Here is a 26,163-nt window from a genome sequence, read left to right as displayed (position 1 = left end):
TTATTTCAGGCAACTCTGGTAACTCTGCTGGTCTGATTGCTTTGAAGAAAGAAGAGTAGAAGAAAAAATAGAATAAATCATGTCAGAGATACTTGACCTCTCTTTTTTGTCTGAGGTGGAGAGGGATTTGATCCTCAGTGTTCTACAACGAGATGAGGAGCTCCGGAAAGCAGATGAGAAAAGGATTAGGTAAGAGTTCCAGAAAAAAGCATGAGTTCCCAGACCTTTGACCAGTTTTATCTGAACCTCTCCTTACACCTCCCATGTGACTTTTAGAGGAACATGTGTGAGGTTTACAATTCCTCACTGGGTCAGGTTGGGCTCTGAAGTTGTTGCTTTCACAGAACCAAATAGTCTTACTGTCTCTGCCCCTCAACATCTCTCCATCCAACCTGTGCAGATCGCAAATGTGCTTGTGCTTCTGTTTGGGGTCTTGGCAGGCGACTGAAGAATGAGTTACTGGAGATAAAAAGGAAAGGGGCCAAGAGGGGAAGCCAGCACTATAGTGATCGGACCTGTGCTCGGTGCCAGGAAAGCCTTGGCCGTTTGACTCCCAAGACCAACACTTGCCGGGGCTGTAATCATCTGGTATGTCGGGACTGCAGAATCCAGGAAAGCAATGGTACCTGGAGGTGCAAGGTGTGCGCCAAGGAAATGTGAGTATCACCTATGGAGAGAGGAAATGAGGCCCCTGCTGTGGTGAGAATTTCTCTCCTTGGCCTTTGTTAGCTGAATGATGAGGGCCATTTTTTTTTAATTCATCTGTCATTTTCTTCTATACCTTCCCAGAGAGCTGAAGAAGGCAACTGGTGACTGGTTTTATGACCAGAAACTGAATCGCTTTGCTTACCACACAGGCAGTGAGATAATTAGGATGTCCCTGCGCCATAAACCCTCAGGTACTGATCTTCCTGGAATTTTGTGGTTTTTTTTTTTTGTTTTTTTTTTAGGTGCTTAAGTTCAGTGATAGATCCTCTGGTGTGGAATCCTATTATGTTCTTACTGGTGGTAGTTTCACTTCATGGGCTCTGGGGGCGGGGGTGTAATATAAAGATAATACTGCCATCCCGTCTGCAAGTGTAATGTATTTCCCTTCCCCTCTCATCACCACCACCCTGCCATGCTTTTGTTTGTCTTGAAGTGAATAAAAGAGAGACAGTGGGACAGTCCCTTCTTCATAAGTCACAGATGGATGATATCTGGCCAGGAAGAAAGATCATTCAGGAGCAAAAGAAGGAGCCCAGGTAAGAACTAGCAATCACTTTCAGAAATGCTACACATCCTTTTAATTCTATCATTTTTAACTTTCTTCTATTTAGAAAATAATAGTTGCTTATTACAGGAAAATTTGGAAAGTACAGAAAAGAATAAAGAAGGAGGGAAAAAATCCTAATCCCACTACCCACATGTAAACATTAACATTTTCTCATATTTACTCTGTTCTTTTAAGAACAATTTAAAGATGAATAAAAATGACACATACTTATTATTAAAAATTTAACTAGTATAGGAAACAATAAAGAAAGCAACAAATTGCCCAAATTCCTACTACCACAGTATTCACATGTAAAAATTATTTCCAATACCTTTTGTGCATATATATAGATAGAAGGATGGGTGGGTAGATAGACTGAAAAATCTGCATTATATTAGATCATAATATATACATTAAAAGCATGCTATTTAATTTTACTTGAATTTAACAGAATAAAACACTGAAATAAAATTGAAGAATTGCTAATCTTCAAATGTTTCTTTACCATAAAAGATATTAGTCATTAACATCCCACTAAGTTTAAGAAAAAAATATAAAAACCATTGAACAATCATTTTTTTCCTAGTATCTTTTTTGGCAACAGCCTTATTGAAATACAATTCACGTAACCATACAATTCACCCATTTATAGTGTATAATGCAGTGGTTTCTAATATGTTCACATAATTGTGAAACCATCACCTCAATTGATTTTAGAACTTTTCATCACCTTAATAAGGTACTGTACTCTTTAGTTGCCACTCCCCCAACTTCCTTTTCCTTCCCCATCCCTCAACAATCACTGATCTTTCTATCTCTGTATTTGCCTATTGTGGACATTTCATCTCAATGGAATCAAAGACTATGTGGTCCTTTGTGACTGTCTTCTCTCACTTAACATAATGTTTTCAGGGTTCATCTATGTTATAGCGTGTAGCAGGACTTCATTTCTTTTCATTGACAAACAGTATTCTATTATATGTATATGCCATATTTATCCATTCATCTGTAGATGGGCATTTGGGTTGTTTTCACTTTTTGGCTATTATGAGTAACGCGGCTGTGAACTTTCACTGTGAGTTTTTGTATGAACATACATTTACATTTTTCTTAGGTAGATACCTAGCAGTGGAGTGCTTGGCCAGTCATTTAGTCATTTAAAAAATCTACCTGTTTCAATAATATCAGTGGACTGTGTGCTATGAAAGAGGAGGAAATTAGCTTTCTTACACTTCCTACCAATGCTTTCCCCTACTTCCTTTTTTTATTACTCAAATTACTTTTACTTTGTTAGCACTTATAACATTTACATCCTGCTGTGCAACCATAAATCATCTGCTTGTTTTTAATTTTTTTAATGTTTATTTATTTTTGAGAGAGAGAGCACACACGTGCCCACAGGAGCCCACACGAGCAAGTGGGGGAGGGGCAGAGAGAGAGGAAGATACGGAATCCGAAGCAGGCTCCAGGCTCTGAGTTATCACCACAGAGCCTGATGCGGGGCTTGAACCCACAAACCGTGAGATCGTGACCTGAGCCGAAGTCAGATGCTTAACGTACTGAGCCACCCAGGTGCCCCTGAATTAAATCTTTCTTCTGTTTTCTTAGCCATGACTTTTTGAACTTATGACTTGACACTTTATTCCTTATTTGGCTGCTGCTGGTGAATTGTTTTGGCTTTTGTGTTTTTCCCCTACATTTCCCTCAGCCAAAGAGAAGTAACTTAATCATATTTTATATGATTGTTGAAAAGCAATATAATATAGAAATATGTAAAATGAGTCCCCTGTAGCCTCACTGCTTCTGCCCCCAGCTATTATCATTAATAGTCATTACTAGTTTTGTTGTATGGACTACCATAACTGTCTAAATGTATAAATATGGATTGGATTCTTATATTTTTCATTTCTTTTTAAAAAAGGATTATACTACATACATGTTAATAAATGATAATAAATGAAAGAGAAAGAACTTTGAAAACTCCATAATATAGATAATCCAGTAGAAAATTGGCAAAGTATTTGAACAGACATTTTTCCAAAGACACTATATAGATGTCAAATGATGCTCAACATCTTTAATTATTAGAGAAATGCAAATTAAAATCATAATAGGATACTACTGTATACCCACTAGAATAGTTAAAATTAAAAAACAGACCATACCAATTGTTGGTGAGAATGTAAAACAACTGGAATTTTCATACACTGCTGGTGGGAACGTGGAACAGTACAGCCACTTTGAAAAACAGTTTAGTAGTAGTTTACTTAAATGTGCACTGCCTTGTCATTCAGCCATCCCATTCCTCAGTATTTACTCCAGAGAAGTGAAAGCGTATTTCCATGCAAAGACTTGTACATGAATATTCATAGCAGCTTTATTTGTAATAGCCAAATGCTGGAAACAACTCAAATGTCTACCAATAGGGTAAAGGGATAAATCATGGCTTATTTTTACAGTGGAATACTACTCAACAATGGAAAGGAATAAACTATTGATACAAAGAACAAAGAGACAAAAAACAACAAACAAAAAATAGAAGCTATACTGTATGATTCTACTTATATAAAATTCTAGAATATGCAATCCAAATTTTAGTGGCAGAAAGCAGATCAGCACTTTCTGTCTGGGGTCAGGTAGGGAGTGAGGAATGGATTATGAAGGAACAAGAGGAAGCTTTTAAGAGTGATAGATGTGGGGCGCCTGGGTGGCTCAGTCGGTTAAGTGTCCGACTTCGGCTCAGGTCATGATCTCGCGGTCCATGAGTTCGAGCCCTGCGTCGAGCTCTGTGCTGACCGCTCAGAGCCTGGAGCCTGTTTCAGATTCTGTGTCTCCCTCTCTCTCTGACCCTCCCCCGTTCATGCTCTGTGTCTCTCTGTCTCAAAAATAAATAAACGTTAAAAAAAAATTAAAAAAAAAAGAGTGATAGATGTGTTCACTAACTTAATTGTGGTAATGGTTTCACAAGTGTCTGTATATGTTAAAACTCATCAAATTGCACACTTAAACATGTGCAGTTTATTTATGTCAGTTATAACTCAAGGTGTAAATCACAGAAAAATATAACATCGACATCTTTCCATGTCAGCACTAAGGGTCTGGCTCATTCTTTTTGCTATCTGTATGGTATTTCCACACAGCTTTGTGTGGGTGACTCATCTGTTCTAGGTGATGAGGCCCCCTTCTTCCTTTGTGGATAAGGATAAGAATGGCTTTTATTTCTTGAATCTGATGAACACATCTGACATCATCGGTCAGAATGTAATTTCTGAAACCTGCTGCTTCTGGCTGTCTATGACCTCTTGTCTCATTGGACCCAGAAGACTTATTTACCATAAACATGGAAGCAGATTAAGTGGCCATAAATGATCTTTGCCATAAAATTATGGAGCCGCAGAGGTAATCAAATTCAGCCCTCTTATTTTTACAGAAAAGAAAGCAAGATAAGTGATTTACCTGAGATTATACAGATAGTTAGAGCCCAGGACTAATCTCGTAGTCTACTTTTTACTGCACAGATGTCAATAATTGCCTTTTTTCCCCAGGGTTATTTGTATCATCTCTAAGTTAGTACATATTAATATTTAGGAAAAATACAAGCAGAAAACACACTCCATGAGTTATTGTTCAACTACCTCTCTAGAGGAATGGTTCCTCTTTGGGTTCTTTATTCTTTGGAACAAAGGGGGGAAAAGAATGATTCTAAAGTAAAAATGAAATCAACTTCCCTGCTGTGCCTTAGACTATAAAGCTAATACATCTCTCAAGAAATGACTACTGTTTCATGCACACCCTAGGATTTCAAACCCTGCTGTTTTCATGAAGTTATTGCAAACATCATGTGATAACCTGGAAAGTTTATTATTTACTGCCTAAAACATTATAGATTCTGGTTACTTTGTTCTTTGTTCATTTAATAGTTCACTCATTTTTTAAACAAATGTCTATGAATGCCTACTATTTGCCAGGCACCATTTTAGGCAGTGGGATACATTGGTAAATACAATAAAGTCCCTTGCTTGTGGAGCTTAGATTTGGGGGTGGATGGACACAGACAATAATCAAATAAATATATCATATCACATGTTGACAAGTGCTGTGAAGAAAATGAAGTAGGCTAAAGGGATAGGGAGTGCCAAGAAAACGTGTGTATATATGCTATTTCACTTAGGGTAACCAGGGAAAAGTCTTAATAACAAGGTGACATCTGAGCAAAGACATGAAGCAAATAAGGGAGGAAGCAATCCCTGGGAGTACATGGGGGGAGTGCACTGTGGGCAGAGAAAGCAGAAGATATAAAGACCCGAAGGTGAGTTTGTATTTGGCACGTTTGGGTAATCTGGAACTGAATGGGCAAGGGGAGAACAGTAGGAGATGAGGACAGAGAAGGGATGAGAAGCAGATCATGTAAGACTTTGTTGGCACCTGTAAGGACCCTGTCTTTCACTCCGCATGAGGAGGAGGAGTCTGAATGACGTGATCTTTTTCTCTTTGTTTAAACTGAGGTAAAATTCACATAACATACATTAAGCAGTGGCTCCCCATTTTCTCCAGTCTCTAGTCTGTTTTCTAGAGACACCAGATTTGCCTATTCTGGATCTTTCATATAAATGCAGTCATGCAAAATGTGTCTTGCTTATTTCACTTAGCATAATATTTTCAAAGTTCATTCATGTTGTAGCATGTATCAGAAGTTTCTTTCTTTTTATTGACAGTAAAGTTTCATTGTATGAATATACTATATTTTGTTTATACTTTCACCCATTGGTGGACATTTACACTGTTTCAGCCTGTTGGCTATTATGAATAATGCTGCTATGAACATTCATGTACAAGTTTTTGTGTGGACATATGTTTTCAGTTCTCTTTGGTATATACCTAGAGGTGGAATTGCTGGGTCATATGGTAATTCTATATTTGGACTTATATGTTAAAAGCTCATTTTGACTGCTGTATTGAGGATAGATTGTATAGGGACAAGGGTAGAAGTAGGGAGTTCAGTCAGGAAGCTATTGTGATCATCCAGTAGCTAGATGATGGTGGTATGGACCAAAAGTAGTGGCAGTGGGGGATGAGAACTGGTCAGATTCTACATACAATTGAAGATAGAGCCAAAGAGTGCCTGGGTGGCTCTGTCAGTTAAGCATTCGACTCTTGATTTTGGCTCAGGTCATGATCTCATGTTTCATGAGTTTGAGCCCTGTGTCAAGCTCCACACTAGCAGTACAGAGCCTGCGTGGGATTCTCTGTCTCCCTCTCTCTCCCCCCCTTCCCTGCTCATTCTCTCTTTCTCTCAAAATAAATAAATAAACATTAAAAAAAGAAGAGAGAGCTAAGAGTATCTGCTAACAGATTGTATTTGTATTGTGAGAGAGTAAGGAGAGTCAAGGAAAATTAAGATCCTTGACCAGAGAATGAAAGGAGGAAGTTGTCAGTTGATGAAATTGAGGAGATAGCAGATTTGGGGGAGGATTAGGGCCTTAATCTTGTACTTGTTGTCTTTGAGATATCCAAACAGAGATGTGAAGTAGGCTATTGGAAATACCAGCCTGGCATTTGAGTGAGAGATAAATTTAGGAATTATTAGTTTATAGAGGATATTTAAAGCCATGAGACTAGATGAGATCATTTAGGGATAATTCTAGATATTGAAGAGAAGCAGTCTAAGGAATAAGCCTGGACATAATCCAAAGATTAGAGGTTTAGGAGATGAAGGACCAGCAAAGGAGCCTCAGAAAGAGACCCCAGCAAGGTCAGAGGACCAGGAGAGTGTCATGTCCTGGGAGTTAAGTGAAATTAGTTGAGATTCTTGAGGAAGAATGATTTTTCCCCTTTTCTTAACTGCTCTCACAAATTCCTTGAGTCCCAGGAATTGTGTTCTTCCCTTTAGAGATGAGAACTGCTGTTTTGAATGCCCATTCATTAAGCCGAGAAAGAATTCTGGTCTTCTGAATACTGTCTTTGAAACATACTAGTTATTTATGTGTATACATTAAGCCCCACTGAGAACATTCGGTCAACCAATATATGAGTGCCTCCCTGTAGGGTAATTTCTCTTCTAGGCATTGGGAACACAGCAGTGAATAAGATTTGTAGTCACTGATCTCACAGAACTTAGTCTAATGGAGGAGAAAGACATTAAATAAATCATTTGTTTAAATTATTGAATAAATTAAATAACTTGAAAGACATAAATAATTACATATGTGATGACTGCTACCAAGAAATCAGGGTGCTTTAGGAGCATATAAGAAGGTTACTAATCTAGACTTGGAGTGGGGGCATAGTCAGAGAGACCTAGAGGAATTGACATACAAGGAGAGACCTGAAGAAGGAGTTGATTTAGCCAGGTGAAGAAAAGTGCTCATCGTACAAAGAACATCCCAGGAAGAGACAAGAGTAAAAGGGAGAACTTTGGCATGGTCAAGGAACCAAAAGAGCTTAGTCCTTCTGGAAATGTAAAGTATAAGGAGAGGTTGAGGGTGAAAGATGAGTCTGGACAGGTGAGCAGGGGTCAAAATCATAAGGATTTTCTTGCCCTCCTGAGGAGTTTTAACTCAATTCCAACAGCGATGAGGAATTGCCGAAAAGTTTTAAAAGTATATACTCAGATATTTATCTTAGGAAGATCGCTTAGGCTACCACTGTGAATGGGTTGGAAGGAAGCTTGACTCCCAGCAGGAGAGCCCACTTTCTTTACACATTGGCTCTTGGTTTTTATTCTAGCGTGCCATTTGAAGTGCCCAAGCTGAAAAGTGGAAAGAGTGCACTGGAGACTGAGAATGAGAGTCTGGATAGCTACACTGCTGACTCGGATAGCATGTCAAGGTGAAACCCCTGCGAGTCTCTGCACTTCTGCTCAACTGAAGTCTCCATTTTGTTGTCCAGCTCAGGATGCATGGGTCCTGTGCCTTCAGTGTTCCTGACTTCTGTCCTCAGCAAGTCAAACGAAGTATTTTCTCTGACCTTGCCACAAGTTTGTCAGTAGTACATTTACTGTTGGCTTTGAGCACAGCCTTCTGGAGCATGCTAACTTCCACAGGCTGCTGCATCTTGGAGGACTCTTCTTGGACCAGTAGCAACTGTCCCTGATGTCCCTTAGGAAGGGGGGAGTGAGTGCTTCTGTTTGTGCAAAGTTGCTTATCTAATTGTTTGCATTCCTTCAAGGTAAATCAGATGTGAAGTTTACCTTCTGGATTTGGTTACTACAATCACCCCAAGCCAGTGGATCTCCTTCCATAGAGCTTCCATAGATGGGGAAGGTGATGAGGTGATTTTGTTATAACTTCTATATCTACCTCCAGGAGAGACTCTCTGGATAAATCTGGACTCTTTCCAGAATGGAAGAAGATGTCTGCACCCACATCTCAAGTAGAAAAGGTAAGCTTTAGGTATTGGTCGGTTGGGGTCTCTCTCTCTCTTCTCTCTTTCTTTTTCCCTTCTCAGGAATAGTTTACATCAAGAATTCAGTTAAATGAATTTTAGTTCAGATTCACTTGGGAGCATTTAAGGTTTGGTTGAAACATGTGAGAAAATAGGTTTTGTACTACTTCCTAGGATTAAATTCCTAAGATTAAATTAATCTTTCCTTTAACTTTGCATAATTTAGCAAAAGTCTGAGCCTTATTTTTTTTTAATTTTCTAACATTTATTTATTATTGAGAGACCAAGACAGAGCATGAGCATGGGAGGGGCAGAGAGAGGAGGAGACACAGAATATGATACAGAGTCTGAGCCTTATTTTTAAGTCAATTTTTTCCTTATTCATCCTCCACCTACCCAGCAGTCCTTTTCCATTTCCTGGCCCTCATTCCTTCCTAGGAAACTCAGCCTGGGGGTCAAAATGCAGTATCAATTGATGAGGGTGAAATGATATTTAAGAAGAACACCAGAAAAATCCTCAGGCCTTCAGGTAGGTTTCCCTTCATGGCCTTAGAGATTGAAGTTCTCAATACCCTGGATGGGTTCTTGGTACGGAGAAGAGTACGTTTCTTTTGATTTGGGTTTTTGTTCTTCCACTCAGAATACACTAAATCTGTTATTGATCTTCACCCGGAAGATGTGGGACATGAAAGTGGTTCCTTGGGAGACAGAAGCAAATCTGTCCCAGGCCTCAGTGTAGATATGGTAAGTACCCTTGTATTTCACTTGTACACTCTATGAAATTTTATAAATCTAGAGTTGACCTTAGTACTTGATACTCTTAATCGACCTAATTCTTTAGCAAAGGGCAACATGAATCTTTATTGTAAAGTAAATCTTGTTGCTGAATTGCTTAAAGAAAAATACTGTCTTCATTGTCTCTTTCATCTTCAAATACATTGCTTGATATATAGTTGGGGTTCAAATAAATACTTATTTTGATTCAAATGTAAAGGGGTGGTTGGGTTGGGCAGACAAATGAGAAAAAGATATTCTTATTGTCTTTAAATTTGAGAAAGATGGTTGGAATATAGTTTGGAAACCTGAAATGGGAGACACAAAATAAGGATATGTGCATGCATGTGTACATGACACCTCAGAGTTTAGCAATAATTATGGCTCCCACCAAAGGAAGTTAATTAGTCTTTGAACTTTTTCTCATTTTATTAACCCTGAATCTATATTTATTGTTCCAGGAAGAGGAAGAGGAAGAAGAAGACATTGACCATCTAGTGAAGCTGCATCGCCAGAAGCTAGCCAGAAGCAGCATGCGAAGTGGTTCGTCCATGGTAAGTTCTATTGGTTCTGTGGCTATAGACATGTTTGGGTACCAGGAATTAAGGAAGTATCTCTCTAGAGCAGAGTCAGGACCTGGGAATCATCCTAGTCACTCTTTCCAGGTAAGTGAGATACATTTGTTTATTCATATCCTCAGTTTAGATAATAGTTGCTTAGTGCACAGCTAGGTGATTTCCCTCAGCCTCTGCCCTGGAAGTAGTTAGGTAATTCGGTAATTAGGGCTAGAGACATTCTTTATCACAGTTTTGTGAACAGTAAACCATAACTTCTCCTCTAAAAAGGTAACAGGCCATGAAGTGAGCAAGATAATATTTCTTCATCAGAGCCCACTCCAAATCTCACATTCAAAAGTATTGTCAGGGTGCCTGGGTGGCTCAGTTGGTTAAGCATCCAACTCTTGATTTTGGCTCAAGTCATGATTTCATGCTTTGTGAGATTGAGCCCCGTGTTGGGCTCTGCGCTGACAGCTCAGAGCCTGCTTGGAATTCTCTCTCTTCCTCGCTCTCAAAATAAATAAATCAACATTTAAAAGAAAAAGAACATTGTCATGAGGGGACCCTGGCAGGGTTAATTGGCATCAGGGTATGATTAAGGAGTAGCAATACAAATCAAAATCATAAAGTTAAAGGGACAGTTAAGAATTAGGGCCTAGTTCTGTCAGAAGTACAAAGATTTGTGTTTAGGGGACACGGAGTCAGGAACCAGAGTGATTAGGGTTTGTTTCTACTCACACACAGGAATAGAATGGCAGGCTTACAGAGACGACTACTACCTGAGAGGAAGAGGTATTTTCACCTCTGGTGGGATTCCTGCCCTCCACCATTCTTAAAGAATCACTTTTTCTATAGGTCTTGATAGGGATATGGTGGATAAAAGAAACCCAAAGATAATTGAGGCACTTTGTTTTAATGAGCAACTGATCCCCTCTAGCCAACATTTTAGTGTATGTAACATATTAAAACCATAGTTTCCTCCTACCTGTACTCCTTGTCTACCTTCTGGGACAAGTGAAAACTAAAAATAAAATTTATAAAAAGCAGGGAAGAAGAGAGACAGAACATAGGTGAGCCAAGAACTGATTATTAACCTCAATAATTATGAGTGTGCTACTAGGCTGTCTCATGCTCTGAGTACAAGCCTGTTGGCAGTACTGGCTTATAGCAGGGGCTTCTGAAGCTTTTGTTTTGTTCCGTGACTGTGGCTTTATTTTGAAGGAAGATGTGAGCAATGTGGGAGGGGGAGTATGCCTTTACCAGATGTTTGTGGGTGCTTTATCTTCAGAGTACAATTGGCAGCATGATGAGTATCTATAGTGAAGCTGGCGATTTTGGAAACATCCTTGTGACCGGCAAGATCGCCTTTTCTCTCAAGTATGAGCAGCAAACACAGACTCTGGTCATCCATGTGAAGGAGTGCCACCAGCTGGCCTGTGCTGATGATGCCAAGAAGCGCTCTAACCCGTGAGTGCTTCTGGAACCTGACCGATGCTCTGAGATGAGAGCTCAGACCCTGGCATCTATGTGGGCATTCTTGAACTGAGGTTATCACTTCCTGGGCAGACAGGGAGGTGTGACTGAGAGTGGTTAGGAAAGATATGGGAGATGGACCAGGACTGGGAAAATACAAGAAGGACATGTCTAAGAGGACTAAAGAAGGACATGTCTAAGAAGACTAAAAGATGTGACATTTTCATTTCACCATGGCATATGTATATGGAAAGCAGAGAAGTGAAGAATGGGCTTCAGAAAAGACAACAAATGACTCCGTTCTCTCTTTGGTCTCTAGATATGTAAAGACTTATCTTCTGCCTGACAAGTCCCGCCAAGGAAAAAGAAAAACCAGCATCAAGCGGGACACTATCAATCCGCTATATGATGAGACCCTCAGAGTAAGTATCTAGACCCTGGGAGTAGAACTTGCCCTGTCTTATGTCTTATGTGGCAATTCCTCTGCTACACAGCTGGTTGACATGGCTTTCAGTGGCCATGTCTGTTTCTGAAGATGCACCATTCGCATCTGTTCATATACTAACTTCCCAGAGAACAAAGGTGATCTGGCTTTCTTGGATTGTTGTGAAATCGGAGGTTCATGTGACCACAAATATTTTAAAAAGTTATTTTGGATTAGGAGTTTCTGTGGCAATCCTTTTTGAATGTTCCATTGTTCTTTCATCCAGTCAAGGAAAAATTAATTTTCCAGGTCCTTCCATAGAATAGGGTAGGTTTTTGTGAAATGGGGTAAGTGGAGGCTTTCATGAAGGAAATTCAGAATTCTTAGGGATTAAAGTAATTTGGTATTCAGGATTATGGACTTTGGGTATGGTTGCTCGGATTTTTGAATAATCTTTTCTGAGGAATTACCACAAACTAATCATCCTGGGCTTCTTTTTTTCACAGTATGAGATCCCAGAATCTCTCCTGGCTCAGAGGACTTTGCAATTCTCAGTTTGGCATCATGGTCGTTTTGGCAGAAACACTTTCCTTGGAGAGGCAGAGGTCCAGATGGATTCCTGGAAACTTGATAAGAAACTGGATCATTGCTTACCTTTACATGGGAAGGTAGTCTGCTTTCACAACTTACACAGTTGGCTCTGAGGTAGCATTGTCTACATTGATCTCTGCTGGTACATATTGGTAGCGTCTTTGAATGAAATCTTCTGTAGAGTTCTAGCGCACCCTGCTGGAGCTTCTGAGTTTGACAGTAATTTCAGATGCAATTGTAGGCCAGGCAAAGGATGAAGCCATAGTTTTCCTTTGAAAAGTCTTTCATGTGTGTGCCAAGCTTTGCCTCATAATGTTCCAGAGTTTGGGCATATTCTAACATACTAACTTGCATCTTTTCTCCAAGCTAACCTTTTGGGTGTATCCTAATCTATACTCCTTTTCCAAGCTAATCTTTTTACTAAAGCAGTGGGAAGTAAAGGAATTCATGGAGATCTAATTATTGTGCTCTTTGTCACACAAGCCAGGGACAATTTTACTTTGGAGATGGCATCTCAGGCGAGAATATAGCAGTATGCATTGTAGTGCCTGGGATCTGAGTGCAAACCTGGGTTTGAGTTCTGGTTCTGTTATTTGCCAGCTGGGTAAGTCACCTCTCTTATAAAATAACTTAGGTAAATCACTTAACTTCTGTGAGTCTTAGTTTACTCATCTACAAAATGGAGATAACAGTGCCTGGCATATAATGGACATTCAGTAGGTTACTGTCATTCTGGTTAAGATCGCTAAAACAGAATTAGGATTTCTTGGTAATATGAACTGTTCAATGGAAAAGTTCCTTGGTAAAATTTTTTTACACCACCATTTTAAATGCTAAAAGTAGTATGTGTTACAGAGACTATCTTTGGAAAGATAGACAAGAAGCTAGTAGTAGTGGCTGCCTCTGGGAAGAGAGACTGAGATGAGAGAGCAGTTTAGTTTTCTCTGTATGCCCTTCCATGACGTTTGAGCTTTTTACCATGTCTGCATATGTTGCTTAAGAAATTAAGAATAAAAGGATTTCTGTGCACATGGTTAAAAATGAAAACAACATAGAAGTGTATAAAAAGAAAAGTACATTTCATTATCTAGAAATAAACACTGTTATCAACTACTTGGATATCTTCATAGAGATTTGGTATTAAGCAGCATGGATATAAATGTAAGGATTTATATTTTTTTTCCTTTTTATGCAAATAGGCTTATATGAACCTCATCATGTACATGTCTTGAGTGTTTTCGTTTAACAATTGATTATTTATCATGGGCCTCTTTCTATGCCATCACTTACATATCTATCTCATTTTCATTGCTGTATAGTATTCTTTCATGTGCCTGTATAATAAATTGTTTGCTTTCTCTGCTGTTAAAACTATGCTGTAATATGTCTTGGCCTTCTTATGTGAATGTAACTATAGAAGAAATTTCTGGTGGTGGAATTGCTGAGTCAGAGGAAAAATACATGCAATATTTTGATAGCTACTGCCCTCCATGGAAAATATTAACAATGTTAAATCTGCCCCTTTAAATACTAATAAAAACAGGAAAACAATTATGACCAAACTATAGCACATCATTAGAAATTTAGAATTTCTTAAGCATTTGGCACACAAGTCATTCTCTCAGGGGCCTACAGTTGATATAATTATATTGGAAACATCACCATACACCATTATGAAGCAGTGCCAATAAAAGTGTCTTACATCAAAAGAAAAAAAACTGCATTAAAATGGAGTCATTTGCTCTTAAAATATGCCACTGAAAAAATACACCAATTTCTAGCTAAGGCTGAACTCTAGTTTTTAAGAGTCTACTGAAGTTCACAATCTAGGAGTTAATAAATTCTGTAGACATTTATAAACATCAAAGAAGACTACTCCAGTATTACATAACTATTTTAACTTAAAACATTTTACATTTATTGTCTCTGATCTATCTTTACGTGCGTGCGTGCATGTGTGTGTGTCTCCTAGCAATCCATTTGCTCCCATTCAGTTTTCTCTTCCTGGCATCCACTTCCCTATTCTTTTGTATCTCTCCCATACACTAAACTGTGCATTCTGGGTAAGTGGTACATTTTTCCAAACCAGTGGGGATTATGCTTTCCTGGCATTGGTATACTCCATGCTAAGGACCTTAGGTTAGTGGACCCCCAGCGAACACAGGCAGATGACAGGGTACATCTAGTCTGCACCAGCTCACATTCTAGATACCAAAGCAAAAAGAAAAGAACCATGCCAAGAAAGTCAATAGAGGGAAGCAATTCTGCTACCAACAGCCAAAGATAACAGGCCACTTGCTGCTCATTCCAGTCATTCATTCATTCATTCATTCACTCACTCACTCTTACATTCATTCAGTAAATATTTCTGGAGCATCTCCTGTGTGCCAGATACTTTGCTAAGTGTCAGGCATACTAGGCTGAGCAAAAATAGGGTGATTCCTGTCCTCCTGGCATTGAGGTTCTAGTGGTAGAGACAGCCATTAATCAAAAGTAATGTAAATAAATATAAAATTATAAATTGTGACATATTTAAATCCTTGCAGTGGAGCTCCCTCCGCCTAGCCCTCAAATCTTTGCAAGCTCTCTTTAGAAAAAATTATGCTTTGTCTTTGAAAATCATATGAGTGATACATACCATTTTCTTTAAAAAGACACTGAAGATATACACACAGTAAAAAGTGAAAGCCCTCTCTCCTTTCCCCAGTCCACTCCTCTCTGTAGAATAAACAAGTGTTAAGTTTGTATGTATCCTGGGTTTTTCTATGCAGTGTAGTATAGTTATTAAAAGCATAGACTCTGGAGCCAATCTGTCTGAATTTGAATCCTGCCTCTGCCAATTGCTAACTGTATGACCTTGGCAAGTTACTTAACCTCTGTGTTCCATAACCTGTAAATGGGGATAATAGTACCTATCTCATAGGGACTGTCTTGAGGATTACACAAAATGATATACTTAAAGTACTTCTAACAGTGCCTGGCACATAGTAACTATTATACAAGTGATAATAATCATTATTTATATACATACATATTCACATGTACAGACATGAATATATTTTAATAAAAGTGGGAAACTTTTTATGCATTTCACTTTGCTGACTTAACAGTACACCTTGGCTATCTTTCTGAGTCAGCATGTATGGATTCCCTGCATTCTTTTTGATGATTGCATGCCATAATCTATATGCCATACATGGCATTAAAATCACTCATTTAACCTTTCCTATATCGATTGCCATTTGGGCTGTTCCCACTTTTTGGCTCTTACTAACGATGTTGATAGCAAGACTCTTCACCATGGTGTCAGTCCCTGTGAGTTTGTGTGGCAACTTTGCTGGAAGACCTTTGAGGGTATTTGGAATCTAGTAACTGTATCCCCAAATTAGCAAAATAGTGGGAATTGCGGAAGACTTTGTTGGTTCTTCTGCAGCTCCTTCTAAAGGAACTGCCTTGGAAACCTGTGGCTGCCATGGCCTTGGGACCCTGGATTGTATTCACAAGGTGGATTCTCTTACATTATGAAGCTGTTCTTAGGGCTAATTTTAGAATCTCCTTAGCGAGAGGTCTCAACAACTCCTGAGAAGCCCAGCTTGACCTGTCGGGTTTCCCTGTGTTTCAGATCAGTGCTGAGTCGCCGACTGGCTTGCCATCACACAAAGGCGAGTTGGTGGTTTCACTGAAATACATCCCCGCCTCCAAACTCCCTGTTGGAGGTGACCGGAAAAAGAGTGAGTTTGGGGTGTGTGTGCTGGATTTAGCCCTTAGTGTTTTCTATGGGGTGTCTGTGAGATAGTGCAGCTGGTGGCTAGCACTGTTGGAGAGACCAGATTGAGAGGCTCCCTGGATCATCTTCTGGGAAAGATTCCTTTACTGAGTAAGGTTTTTCTGCATTGTTTTCAGCCAGAAGGGAATATTTTAGGGTTAGCACTTATTTTTTTAGGCTATTAAACTGACTTGAACTTGGTCTAGCTGTGGCAAGCTATTAAGAGGGCAGAATAGAACAGAAACTTCGGGGGTGAGAACGGGTGGTTGCAAGAGGTAGTGAAGTATGAGGGACAGGAAGGTCAAGGTTGAGGAAGAGTGAATCAACACACCAGGCACTGTGCTAGTGACTGTGGATATGTAGATGAATAAGACATATTTGTCTTCCCCTGAAGAGCTTAGTTTAGCAAGAAAGACAGACAGGAAAAGACCACCGATAATGGGAGTCCTGAATTCTCTTTGGTTATATGTGGGAGAGCTTCAAAGAAGAAGTAAGGATGAAACTGGACTTAAGATTTTACCAGGAAGAAAAGGAAGTGGATGAGGTAGAAGGGCAGTTCCAGAAGAGATAGCAGGAGCAAAGGTTTTAAAAAGGCATGCTAAATGCCTTTAAAAAGGCATGGTAAAGGGCTGTATGTAAGTAGTGAGGTAGTGACATGGGATCAAGATCAGTGGCACTGGAGTTACAGGAGTGGGGTTGGAATTGTTGATGAGGCTGGTGCCTAACTGAAACGGGCTTTGAACATAATGGTAAGGAGTTGAATTCGATCCATTTGTGCAATGAGAAGCCAGAGTTCTTAGAAAGATACCTGTAGCAAGGTCTAATCTATAGGACTTGGGGAATCAAAGAGATCCTCAAAAAGGGAGTGCAGAATGACTAGAGAAGAGAAGCAAGGACAACCTTTTAAAGGATGAAGAGAGGAAGAAAAGCCAGTGAGGGTAGAGGGTTATTAGGAAAGATATTGAAGAAGAAAAGAGTGGAGTTGTCAATAGTATTGGGATATCAGGCCAAAGAAGATTGAGAAGACATGGTGCATTGGCGTTAGGTTGAGTATTCAGTGGATAAGTGGAAGCAGAAGCCAGATTTCACCAGAAACTAGCCTGAGTGAATGAAGCAAAGAAGTAGAAGTAGTGAATGTGGGCTCTTTCAGGATACTTGTTGGTGAAAGAAAGGAGAAACATGGAGGATAGTTTGAGAAGCCAATAAGGGTAAAGGGAGATTTTCTTTTAAAAGGATTTTTAAAAGAAGAAGAAGAAGAAGAAGAAGAAGAAGAAGAAGAAGAAGAAGAAGAAGAAGAAGAGATATTAGTGTATATTTAGACTGAGGGGATAGGACTGGTAGAGAAAGATATTAAAAATGGGAAGTGGGGATTGAAATTGATGACATCTGATGAGTCCTATGAAGTGGGCATGGGATCAAGAACACAGGTAGAGGAGTTCCCTTTTTAAAAACTCTTCAACAAATTTCAGGCAACTTTATTTCTCTAAACTCCCATTTTCTCATCTATAAAATAGGAATAATAGTACATATCTTATACGGTTGCTTTGAGAATTAAATGCTTAATGTAGGATCTGCCACATAGCCAGTTTTCTAAAAGTATTTGTTGCTGTTGTCCTTATTAATTGAGCACCTGTTGGTTACTGTCAGGCACTGTGTTAGGTCCTAAGACTCCAAGTCAGGTGTGGTCCAGTTGTCACGAAGCTTGCTGCCTTTAGGGGCAAGGGATGGAAGGTGCTATATAGATAAAGATCAAGACAAATCTGAAGGTGTAGGGGCTCACTTGCTATGGCTGACATCCCTTACAGGTAAAGGTGGGGAAGGGGGAGAGCTCCAGGTGTGGATCAAAGAAGCCAAGAACCTGACGGCTGCCAAATCAGGAGGGACTTCAGACAGCTTTGTCAAGGGGTAAGTCCCTGGACCAGCATCAAACTAACCAGTTCTAGGACAAGACAGCTAAGAGATGAACCCAATTTAACCTTTCTCTGTGGATATTATCCTTGTATATCCTACCACCTCCAGCAACCAACTTTGCTCCTGAAAATAGGTAACAGCAAAGCCTCCACAGCCACCTTTGTACTGGTCTAAGCTCAGTTTGGACTGTGACATAGTGTGGATTTCCAAAGAGGAGGGTTGTAAATAGGCTGGACTTTCCCTCTCTTATACACTTATGCTTTTAATTAATCCTGAATAAAAATCTGTGTCCCCTGACTATTAAGATTTAGGAACTCAGGACTTTGTTCTCCACAATATTTCAACAATGCCAGCTTTCCCCAAATTATACATCACCCCACTGACTTTTAAGGTCTCTTGAAAATCATGTTTGGCTAGGCCTATAGTTATTACTATTGATTTTATTTAAAGAGAACCTCGTCCAATAGAAATGGAATCATGAGCACTGAGTGTTATATGTAAGCGATGAATCACTGGGTTCTACTCCTGAAGCCAATATTACACTGTATGTTAACTAACTTGAATTTAAATTAAAGAATGTAAAAAATAAATAAAAAAGAAAGAAAGAAATGGGATCCAATATCTAACACCCATGTCTGGTAGAGTGTAGATAACAGTTTACTATAACATTATGTTAATTTTCTCTCCAGGTTAAAGGAATTGAGTCAGGTGAATGATCTAGTGGAGGTAGTGAGAACTCTGCTTCAGCATATTCAAAGGAGGGAGTGTGTGTACTCGGATCTGAATGTTGACTTACCTGCCTGGGCTAGCTAGGGAAAGGGGAATTTAGATAGATAGTTACTTGCCAGGTTTGAGTAGGTTGTTGATTACTCCCCATCCTCTGCCAGATACCTTCTTCCCATGAGGAACAAGGCCAGTAAGCGTAAAACTCCTGTGATGAAGAAGACTCTGAATCCCCACTACAACCATACATTTGTCTACAATGGCGTGAGGCTGGAAGATCTACAACACATGTGCCTGGAACTGACTGTGTGGGACCGGGAGCACATGGCCAGCAATGACTTCCTGGGAGGGGTCAGGCTGGGTGTTGGCACTGGTGAGAGCCTCTCTCCCATCCTGACTATTTTAAAGGCCTCTTATATATTTCACTCCTACTATACCCAACCCCCTTCCTTCAAAGCTCCTCTATAACAAGAGTTGTCTTCTTTCCTTTCAGTTAACCTTTGGACAATATTTACTGAGTGCCTACTATGTGCAGACCTAGGGGAAGGCTGAGCTCATGCACTGTTATCTGTACAGATAAATGTGACCCTGATGGCCAAGAATGCCATCATCCTACCACCAAAAAAGTCTAAAAACCTACCTGTATCTGTACTTATAATTTCCATCTTCCATTGTGTTATAATGAAAGAAGGGTCCTTTCTAGCAAAGGCCAAGCTCTTTCCAAGTGTTCTGGATCACACCCTCACCTTCCTAACCTCACTTCTGGAATCTCTTCTCTCTCCTGTCTGATCACTTGCACTCTCTCTGCCTCCCTCCTGGAGGTGAACACAGATAACCTCTGGTATTTCCAATATTAAGAAACAGAAATAAATCTTTTATTGACCCCACATCCCCCTTCTAATTTCTTAAATTGTCTCTACTTCCTCACATCTCTTTTAGTGCTCAATCCACTGTGATCTGGCTTCTGTCTGACCACTTCACTGAGCAATTGCTCATGACAAAATTTTGTTTTCATCTTACAAGAATATTCATGCTATTTAACATAGCCGATCACTCCCGTTTTCTTTTCTTTTTTTTTTAATTTTTTTAATGTCTATTTTTGAAGGAGAGAGAGACAGAGTGTGAGCAGGGGAGGGGTAGAAGAGAGGGAGACACAGAATCCAAAGCAGGCTTCAGGCTCTGAGCTGTCAGCACAGAGCCTGACACGGGGCTCAAACCCATGAACTGTGAGATCATGACGTAAGTCGAAATTGGACACTTAGCTGACTGAGCCACTCAGGCACCCTGATCACTCCCCTTTTCTTAAAATACTTAGCTTCTACTGATACTACACTTTTCTTTGTGGGTTTCCCATTCTCTACCCATTCTAAATATTGGTGCTTTTCAAGACTTAGTTTTGAATCCTCTTTCCCCTCTCTATAGTCTCTGCATGCCTGCAGCTTTTAATACTACTTGTATATTAATAAGTCATACAAAGCATTTAACACAAAGTGTCTAGAATGATGTTTTTACAAATGTAAGCAGGGTCATATCAGTCTCCTGTTTAAAACCCTTCAGTGGCTTACTACTGTACTTTAGAAGACAGTCCAAAGTTCTTGCCATTCTGACAGGCCCCTATAGATTCTGGACCCTTTGTTCCTTTATGATCCATCCTATATCACTCTCTTGCTTGCTCAGCCATGCTCCAAGCACAATGATTCTTTCTGCTCTCCAAATATACCAAGCTTATTCCAATTTCATAATCTTTGCAATTATAGTTAACCTCAGTCAGGCTCCTTCCCATCTTTCAGAGCTTAACCCAAATGTCTCCTTGGACAGGCCCTCAGACCACTCCATCTAAACAAGGCCCTGATCTAGGCACTATAGATCATCCTGTTTATTTACTTCATGACATATATCTCATTATCTGAAGTATGTTGACTTGCTTGTATATTTCCTGCTTTCCCTGTCCAAATATAAGCTGCCTGCAAGGCAGAACTTTTTTTGTTAACCACTGTATCTCCAGAGCCCAGAAGAGTACCTGGTATACAGTAGGCACTCAATACATGTTTGTTGAAGGAATGAGTGTACAAAAGAATAGGAATGAGGCCACATACAATCTGAACTCTAGTCCTGGAATCTACAGCTAGAGAAAAAGGTGTTCAGCTGCTGCTGCTTCCTTTTTTTTTTTTTTTAATTTTTCAGTTAAGTTGGCAATAACAGCAGGGCAGTAGCTCTGGCATGAGGTGTCAGACACTTAGAGCTCTGTAATGGCCCCAGAATAAGAGGTCTGAAGCTACCATGTGCTGTTTGGAGTCCCATTTCATCAACTTGAAGTCTCCTGATAGAGTCTCAAGAGCACAGAAATAGCTTTTCGGGGTCAATAGGGAGCAGTTTACAGACTGTTGTCCCAGCAACCTATCTTCGTAGCACACTGTCTTTTACAGGATGGCTACCCTTGCTGTATAACCCTTCTTTTCTGGTGGGCTGTGGAGTGGGTTCCCTGTTCAGCTGCTTCTGGTGTTTCTCCTCAGGGATCAGTAATGGGGAAGTGGTAGACTGGATGGACTCGACTGGGGAAGAAGTGAGCCTGTGGCAGAAGATGCGACAGTACCCAGGGTCTTGGGCGGAAGGGACTTTGCAGCTCCGTTCCTCGATGGCCAAGCAGAAGCTGGGCTTATGAGCCCCTGTCCTTCTATGCAGGTCTTGTCCTGTCCAGGGCAAGTCAGAGGAAGCGAAGAAACCAAGAGCAAAGATTTATATTTAGTGTATGTATGTGTGTGTGTGCATGTGTGTTATGTATGTGTGTGTAATAAACATATTTCTACAAATCTCATTATGTTAGAGTGATGAAAGTTTGTTCCTCTTTTTAAAGCAGGCTCAAGAATAAGGGTCTGTTTAAAATGTTTTCATTTGTGCATAATCTACTATATTTCCAGAGTCCATTCTTTTATCTTTATGATGTTTAATTAGCTTAAAAATCCTTTAAAACAAGTTTTTATCTCCTGTCTTGCAATTCTTTTCCTACTTCCCCAGGAAGCCCTGGCTACCTTTGGCATTTGTATAGGTCTGAGGCCAGGGCTCTGGGAAGCAGGGTTGGGTTACTAAAGACAGGAGAAGATGGGAGAGAGGTGAGTAGGTCTGCTCTTTCCTTTCCAATTTATGTTTTGAACTCTATTTTTACCTTGATATATTTCTGGAACTTGGTTTTTAACTCTTATTGTTTTTAAGCAATTTCCATATTACTTTGGTCTAATTGTTTTAAATGCTAAGAAAATTCCTGTTTCTTCAAGCTCCATACACCTTCCCTAGACCTTTAGGGGACCCTTATAATGGAGCTTCTTTAGAAAAACACTTTAATTAGATAGTGGCCTTTTGACTGAATCATGGACATGTCCACAATGGCTTCTCAGTGGTCTCATAGGACCAGAGGGACTGACAGTGAAATGTCTCCCAGCCCACGCTGGATCCTTGCATTTTATACAGATACAGCTCTTGTTGGACACCTCCTCACTTCTCTAATAAAAGACAAGATATCGTCACTCTCATATACCACATCTTTCTTAGCATTTGTGTCTGCAGTGTGGTACCACACAGAATATGATGGACATACCATTACACCAGCCAGAATAGCCAAGTGCTGTCTAAACTGGCCCAGTGTTTCTCCAGACTGGGCACGGTTAGGGCTCCAAGAGAATATGTTCAGAGAATCTCCCAGTTATTCTGACTTCCTTCGTGAAGTGGTTTCACTTTCTATTTTTTCTGTTGTTTCCTATACTTGACCTAGATGTAACATGGGTGTGGTGTGCTGAGACCTTTCTAAGAAGGGTCTGGTGATCTAAGGTTCATTTTCTGAAACTCACTGTACCAAACTGACCTTGTTATTCTTGCAACAGTATCTACACAGAGTTGTTTGTAAAAGGAGTGTATACTGGAGAAGAAATCCCTTTTGGTAGAGTCTGCTAGCTGACTCTCCTATAAGGCCACTGGACTAGGGGTGGCTGCAGTGGTTTCTATTGTACATGTGAACTGAATAGAGGAGTGTTTTTAAAAGGTTTGGTGTGGGTGTGGATTAATATTGTAACAGAAAGCATCATTTGGGATCCTGGGCTGTAACTTGCTCCTTTGTTCTCTACCCCCTGAAATGTATGTGTGCTTCAATAAAGCTTTTTCACCTGTCAAGTGTTTGCATTTGTTAGTTCTGTAGATGCTTTTCTTTCTGATGTCGTCACTTACTGTTGTTGCTGCTCAGTGGATTGAAGGAGAAGAACCAAAGTGACAAATGCCCTTCCCTAACCATTCTGTGCATATTGAAAGAAAATTTCCCTTTCCCTACATTGCTGCCTGATACCTCTGCCAAGCTCTGATCCATTGACCTTTGTGTTTGGTATCTATGGAGAGAACTGAGAATTCTTCTTAAAAGTGCATCACTTTTCTTTCTCTCTCAAGTACCAAGGGAACTTTTCCTTTAGCTCTGTAGCCCCGTACCACGAGGAAGGAGAGAGATGTGCACAGGGGAAGGAAAATGTTGTTTGCTGTGTTTCTTTCTGGATCCTTCAGTATTTCTAGGAGGTGGGGCCTTTTTTCCCCTTTGCTCCTACTATCATCATTTAGTCTTGAGAAATAATTAACACATATACTAAGCAGCATTAACAACTCAGGCAACAACAGACGTTGGCGAGGATGCGGAGAAAGAGGATCTCTTTTGCATTGTTGGTGGCAATGCAAGCTGGTGCTGCCACTCTGGAAAACAGTATGGAGGTTTCTCAAAGAAGTAAAAATAGAACTACCCTATGACCCAGCATTGCACTACTAGGTATTTATCCAAGGGATATAGGTGTGCTGTTTCGAAGGGACACATGCACCCCCATGTTTATAGCAGCACTATCAACAATAGCCAAAGTATGGAAAGAGCCCAAATGTCCATCGATGGGTGAATGGATAAGGAAGATGGTGTGTGTACACACACACACACACACACACACACACAATGGAGTATTACTCCGCAATAAAAAAAATGAAATCTTGCTATTTACAAGTACGTGGACGGAACTAGAGGGTATTATGCTAAGCAAAGTTAGAGAAAGACAAATATATGACTTCACTCATATGAGGACTTTAAGACACAACAGATGAACACAAGGGAATGGAAGCAAAAATAATATAAAAACAGGGAGGGGTACAAAACATAAGAGACTCTTAAATATGGAGAACAAATAGAGGGTTACTGGAAGGGTTGTGGGAGGGGGAGGGGCTAAATGGGTAAGGGGCATTAAGGAATCTACTCCTGAAATTATTGTTGCACTATATGCTAATTTGGATATAAATTAAAAAAATAAAATTTAACACACACCCACACACGCACACACCCACACACGCACACACACACACACGCACACACACATACTAAGCAAACCCATCTCAGGAATAAGGCCCTGGGTTAAAAAACCTGGGTTTCTAGGTAGAGCCCAAGTGACTTTTGACCTCTTGTGCAAAAAGGCATTAATATGGGGGCGCCTGGGTGGCGCAGTCGGTTGGACGTCCGACTTCAGCCAGGTCGCGATCTCGCGGTCCGTGGGTTCGGGCCCCGCGTCGGGCCCTGGGCTGATGGCCCAGGGCCTGGAGCCTGCTTCCGATTCTGTGTCTCCCTCTCTCTCTGCCCCTCCCCCGTTCATGCTCTGTCTCTCTCTGTCTCAAAAATAAACATTAAAAAAAAAATTAAAAAAAAAAAGGCATTAATATGTACTGAATGCCTTTTTTGTACAAAGTTTTATGCTAGGCACATTATATATTATTCCTTAACTTCTCCAAGCACCTTATGAAGTAGGAAAATTTCCCTGCTTACAGGTGAGCAAAGTCAAGCCCACTATTATGCAACAGAGTTAGGATTTGAATCAAGGTCTGACTCTGCTGCTTCCTGTGAGGATGTTCTATGCATTATGGGCAAAGGCTCAGAGGAACGGATGAGTCCTTTCTTTTAAAATATCTTAAAGGAATCAGTTTAGTTTGCTAAGTAGGAAAACCCGAATGCTTTAGATGTTACCTAACCAGCTGACTGACTGAATAGCTTGTGTGTGTGTGTGTGTGTGTGTGTGTGTGAGAGAGAGAGAGAGAGAGACATCTTGGGGGAGATGGGAGTCAGAGGAAAACAGAAATAAGGTTGGGGTAAGGCTAGCCCCTTGTCTGGCTGTGAACCTGATTCTGCTGCTGCCTGCTTCTGTTCCTTTAGCACCTGGAATTTCTTGCATCATAATGCAAAAGAGGTTACAGTAAATCTTTACCTAAAGAAAGCAAGATTGACTTGCCTGTCTGACTACTCAATAAAATGAAACAAAACAAAAGCTTCTCAATTTTTTTTAAACAAGAACATTTCGATACGAAAGTCAGGCCCAGGTGGAAACTTGATTTAAGAGGTGGTGGGCCTCTTCATGTTATCATTTGGGTCTTTGACCTAGTAGCATGCCCTGCCTTGGCACTTGAGGTGTAAGTGATAAACACAAGGAAGGGCATTTATTTTAACTAATGTGCAATCTTTGCCTTTGGAACCACAGACCTGTCTGACTGGAGATTTCCCACATTAGCTCATTGGATTTCATCTTCTGCCCATAACTTGTCTTTTGACTTTCAAGCTCCTGTATTTCCTTGGAGGGAAGAGGGAGAAGGGACATTTTTGCTCCAAGTTTGGTCATTTACTCCATGTCTTGTTCCATTCAGCAACTGCCTTTTTATTTTGCATTAAAAAATGAGATTTCCACTGAGCCCACAGTGAAAACAGCTTCTTTCTGACTCAGTACTATCTCCATATGTTCTGGGCTCATGATTTATGTCCCATCTCTCTTCTTTGGAGAGTGACTTTTCTTGGGTTGAAAGCCTTCCATTTCCCTTTTTCCTAACCGGGGCCCATTTCCAAGTCTTGTGTCTGAGTAGGATTGTATATAGAAACCTTTGTCTTTGCTTGGAGCAGTCAGCTTTCTTTAAATGAAAAGTAGAAAAAGTAGAGGCTGTGCAGCATAATATTTACAAACAGTGACTCTGGCTCCAGACTGCTGGTGTTTAAATCCCAACTCTGGCACTCCCTGTCTGAATCTTAGGCAAGTTGCCTAATCTCTCTGTGCTTCAATTCCCTCATCTGTGAAATGAGACCTGCCTTATAAGGCTTTTGTGAAGATTTCAGAGTCCATTGATAGACGGTTTGGAATGGCACCTGGCACATAGTGAGTGCTCAAGCATTAGCTCTGCCTCTCCATTCAGCCTGCTTCTCTAATTTTCCACGGTGACCCCCTAGACAAAGCTGAGTCTTAACCATGACATCAGGTTCCATGAGTAT

The 26,163-nt window shown here is 40.2% G+C and overlaps 1 protein-coding gene across 1 annotated transcript; it reads left to right on the top strand.

The window, feature by feature from the left end:
* The first annotated feature begins 79 nt into the window (after positions 1-79).
* Positions 80-23,010, top strand: SYTL4 (synaptotagmin like 4). The gene is made up of 16 exons (XM_047075708.1): positions 80-189; positions 441-656; positions 790-899; positions 1,142-1,244; positions 7,982-8,083; positions 8,560-8,635; positions 9,077-9,167; positions 9,279-9,382; positions 9,874-9,966; positions 11,258-11,436; positions 11,762-11,864; positions 12,373-12,534; positions 16,080-16,188; positions 18,029-18,128; positions 19,022-19,230; positions 21,371-23,010. The coding sequence occupies exons 1-16, from the start codon at positions 80-82 to the stop codon at positions 21,517-21,519; spliced, it is 2,016 nt and encodes a 671-aa protein (XP_046931664.1). The 3' UTR covers positions 21,520-23,010.
* The last annotated feature ends 3,153 nt before the right edge of the window (positions 23,011-26,163 follow it).

Source organism: Lynx rufus, unplaced genomic scaffold (genome assembly GCF_022079265.1).
Source record: "Lynx rufus isolate CCGP_SWC_20201006 ecotype Redwood Valley unplaced genomic scaffold, mLynRuf1.p SCAF_14, whole genome shotgun sequence".
Taxonomy (NCBI): domain Eukaryota; kingdom Metazoa; phylum Chordata; class Mammalia; order Carnivora; family Felidae; genus Lynx; species Lynx rufus.
The sequence above is the reverse complement of the archived record's forward strand: the minus strand, read 5'-3'. Positions and strand labels throughout refer to the sequence as shown.

What these genes read in the sequence shown, in the direction of transcription:
- SYTL4 (XM_047075708.1), top strand. Translation starts at nt 80, where the DNA reads ATGTCAGAGATACTTGACCTCTCTTTTTTGTCTGAGGTGGAGAGGGAT. An exon ending in CCTGCGCCATAAACCCTCAG is followed by an intron (nt 900 to 1,141) that starts GTACTGATCTTC and finishes TTTGTCTTGAAG; the next exon opens with TGAATAAAAGAGAGACAGTG. An exon ending in TATATGATGAGACCCTCAGA is followed by an intron (nt 11,865 to 12,372) that starts GTAAGTATCTAG and finishes TTTTTTTCACAG; the next exon opens with TATGAGATCCCAGAATCTCT.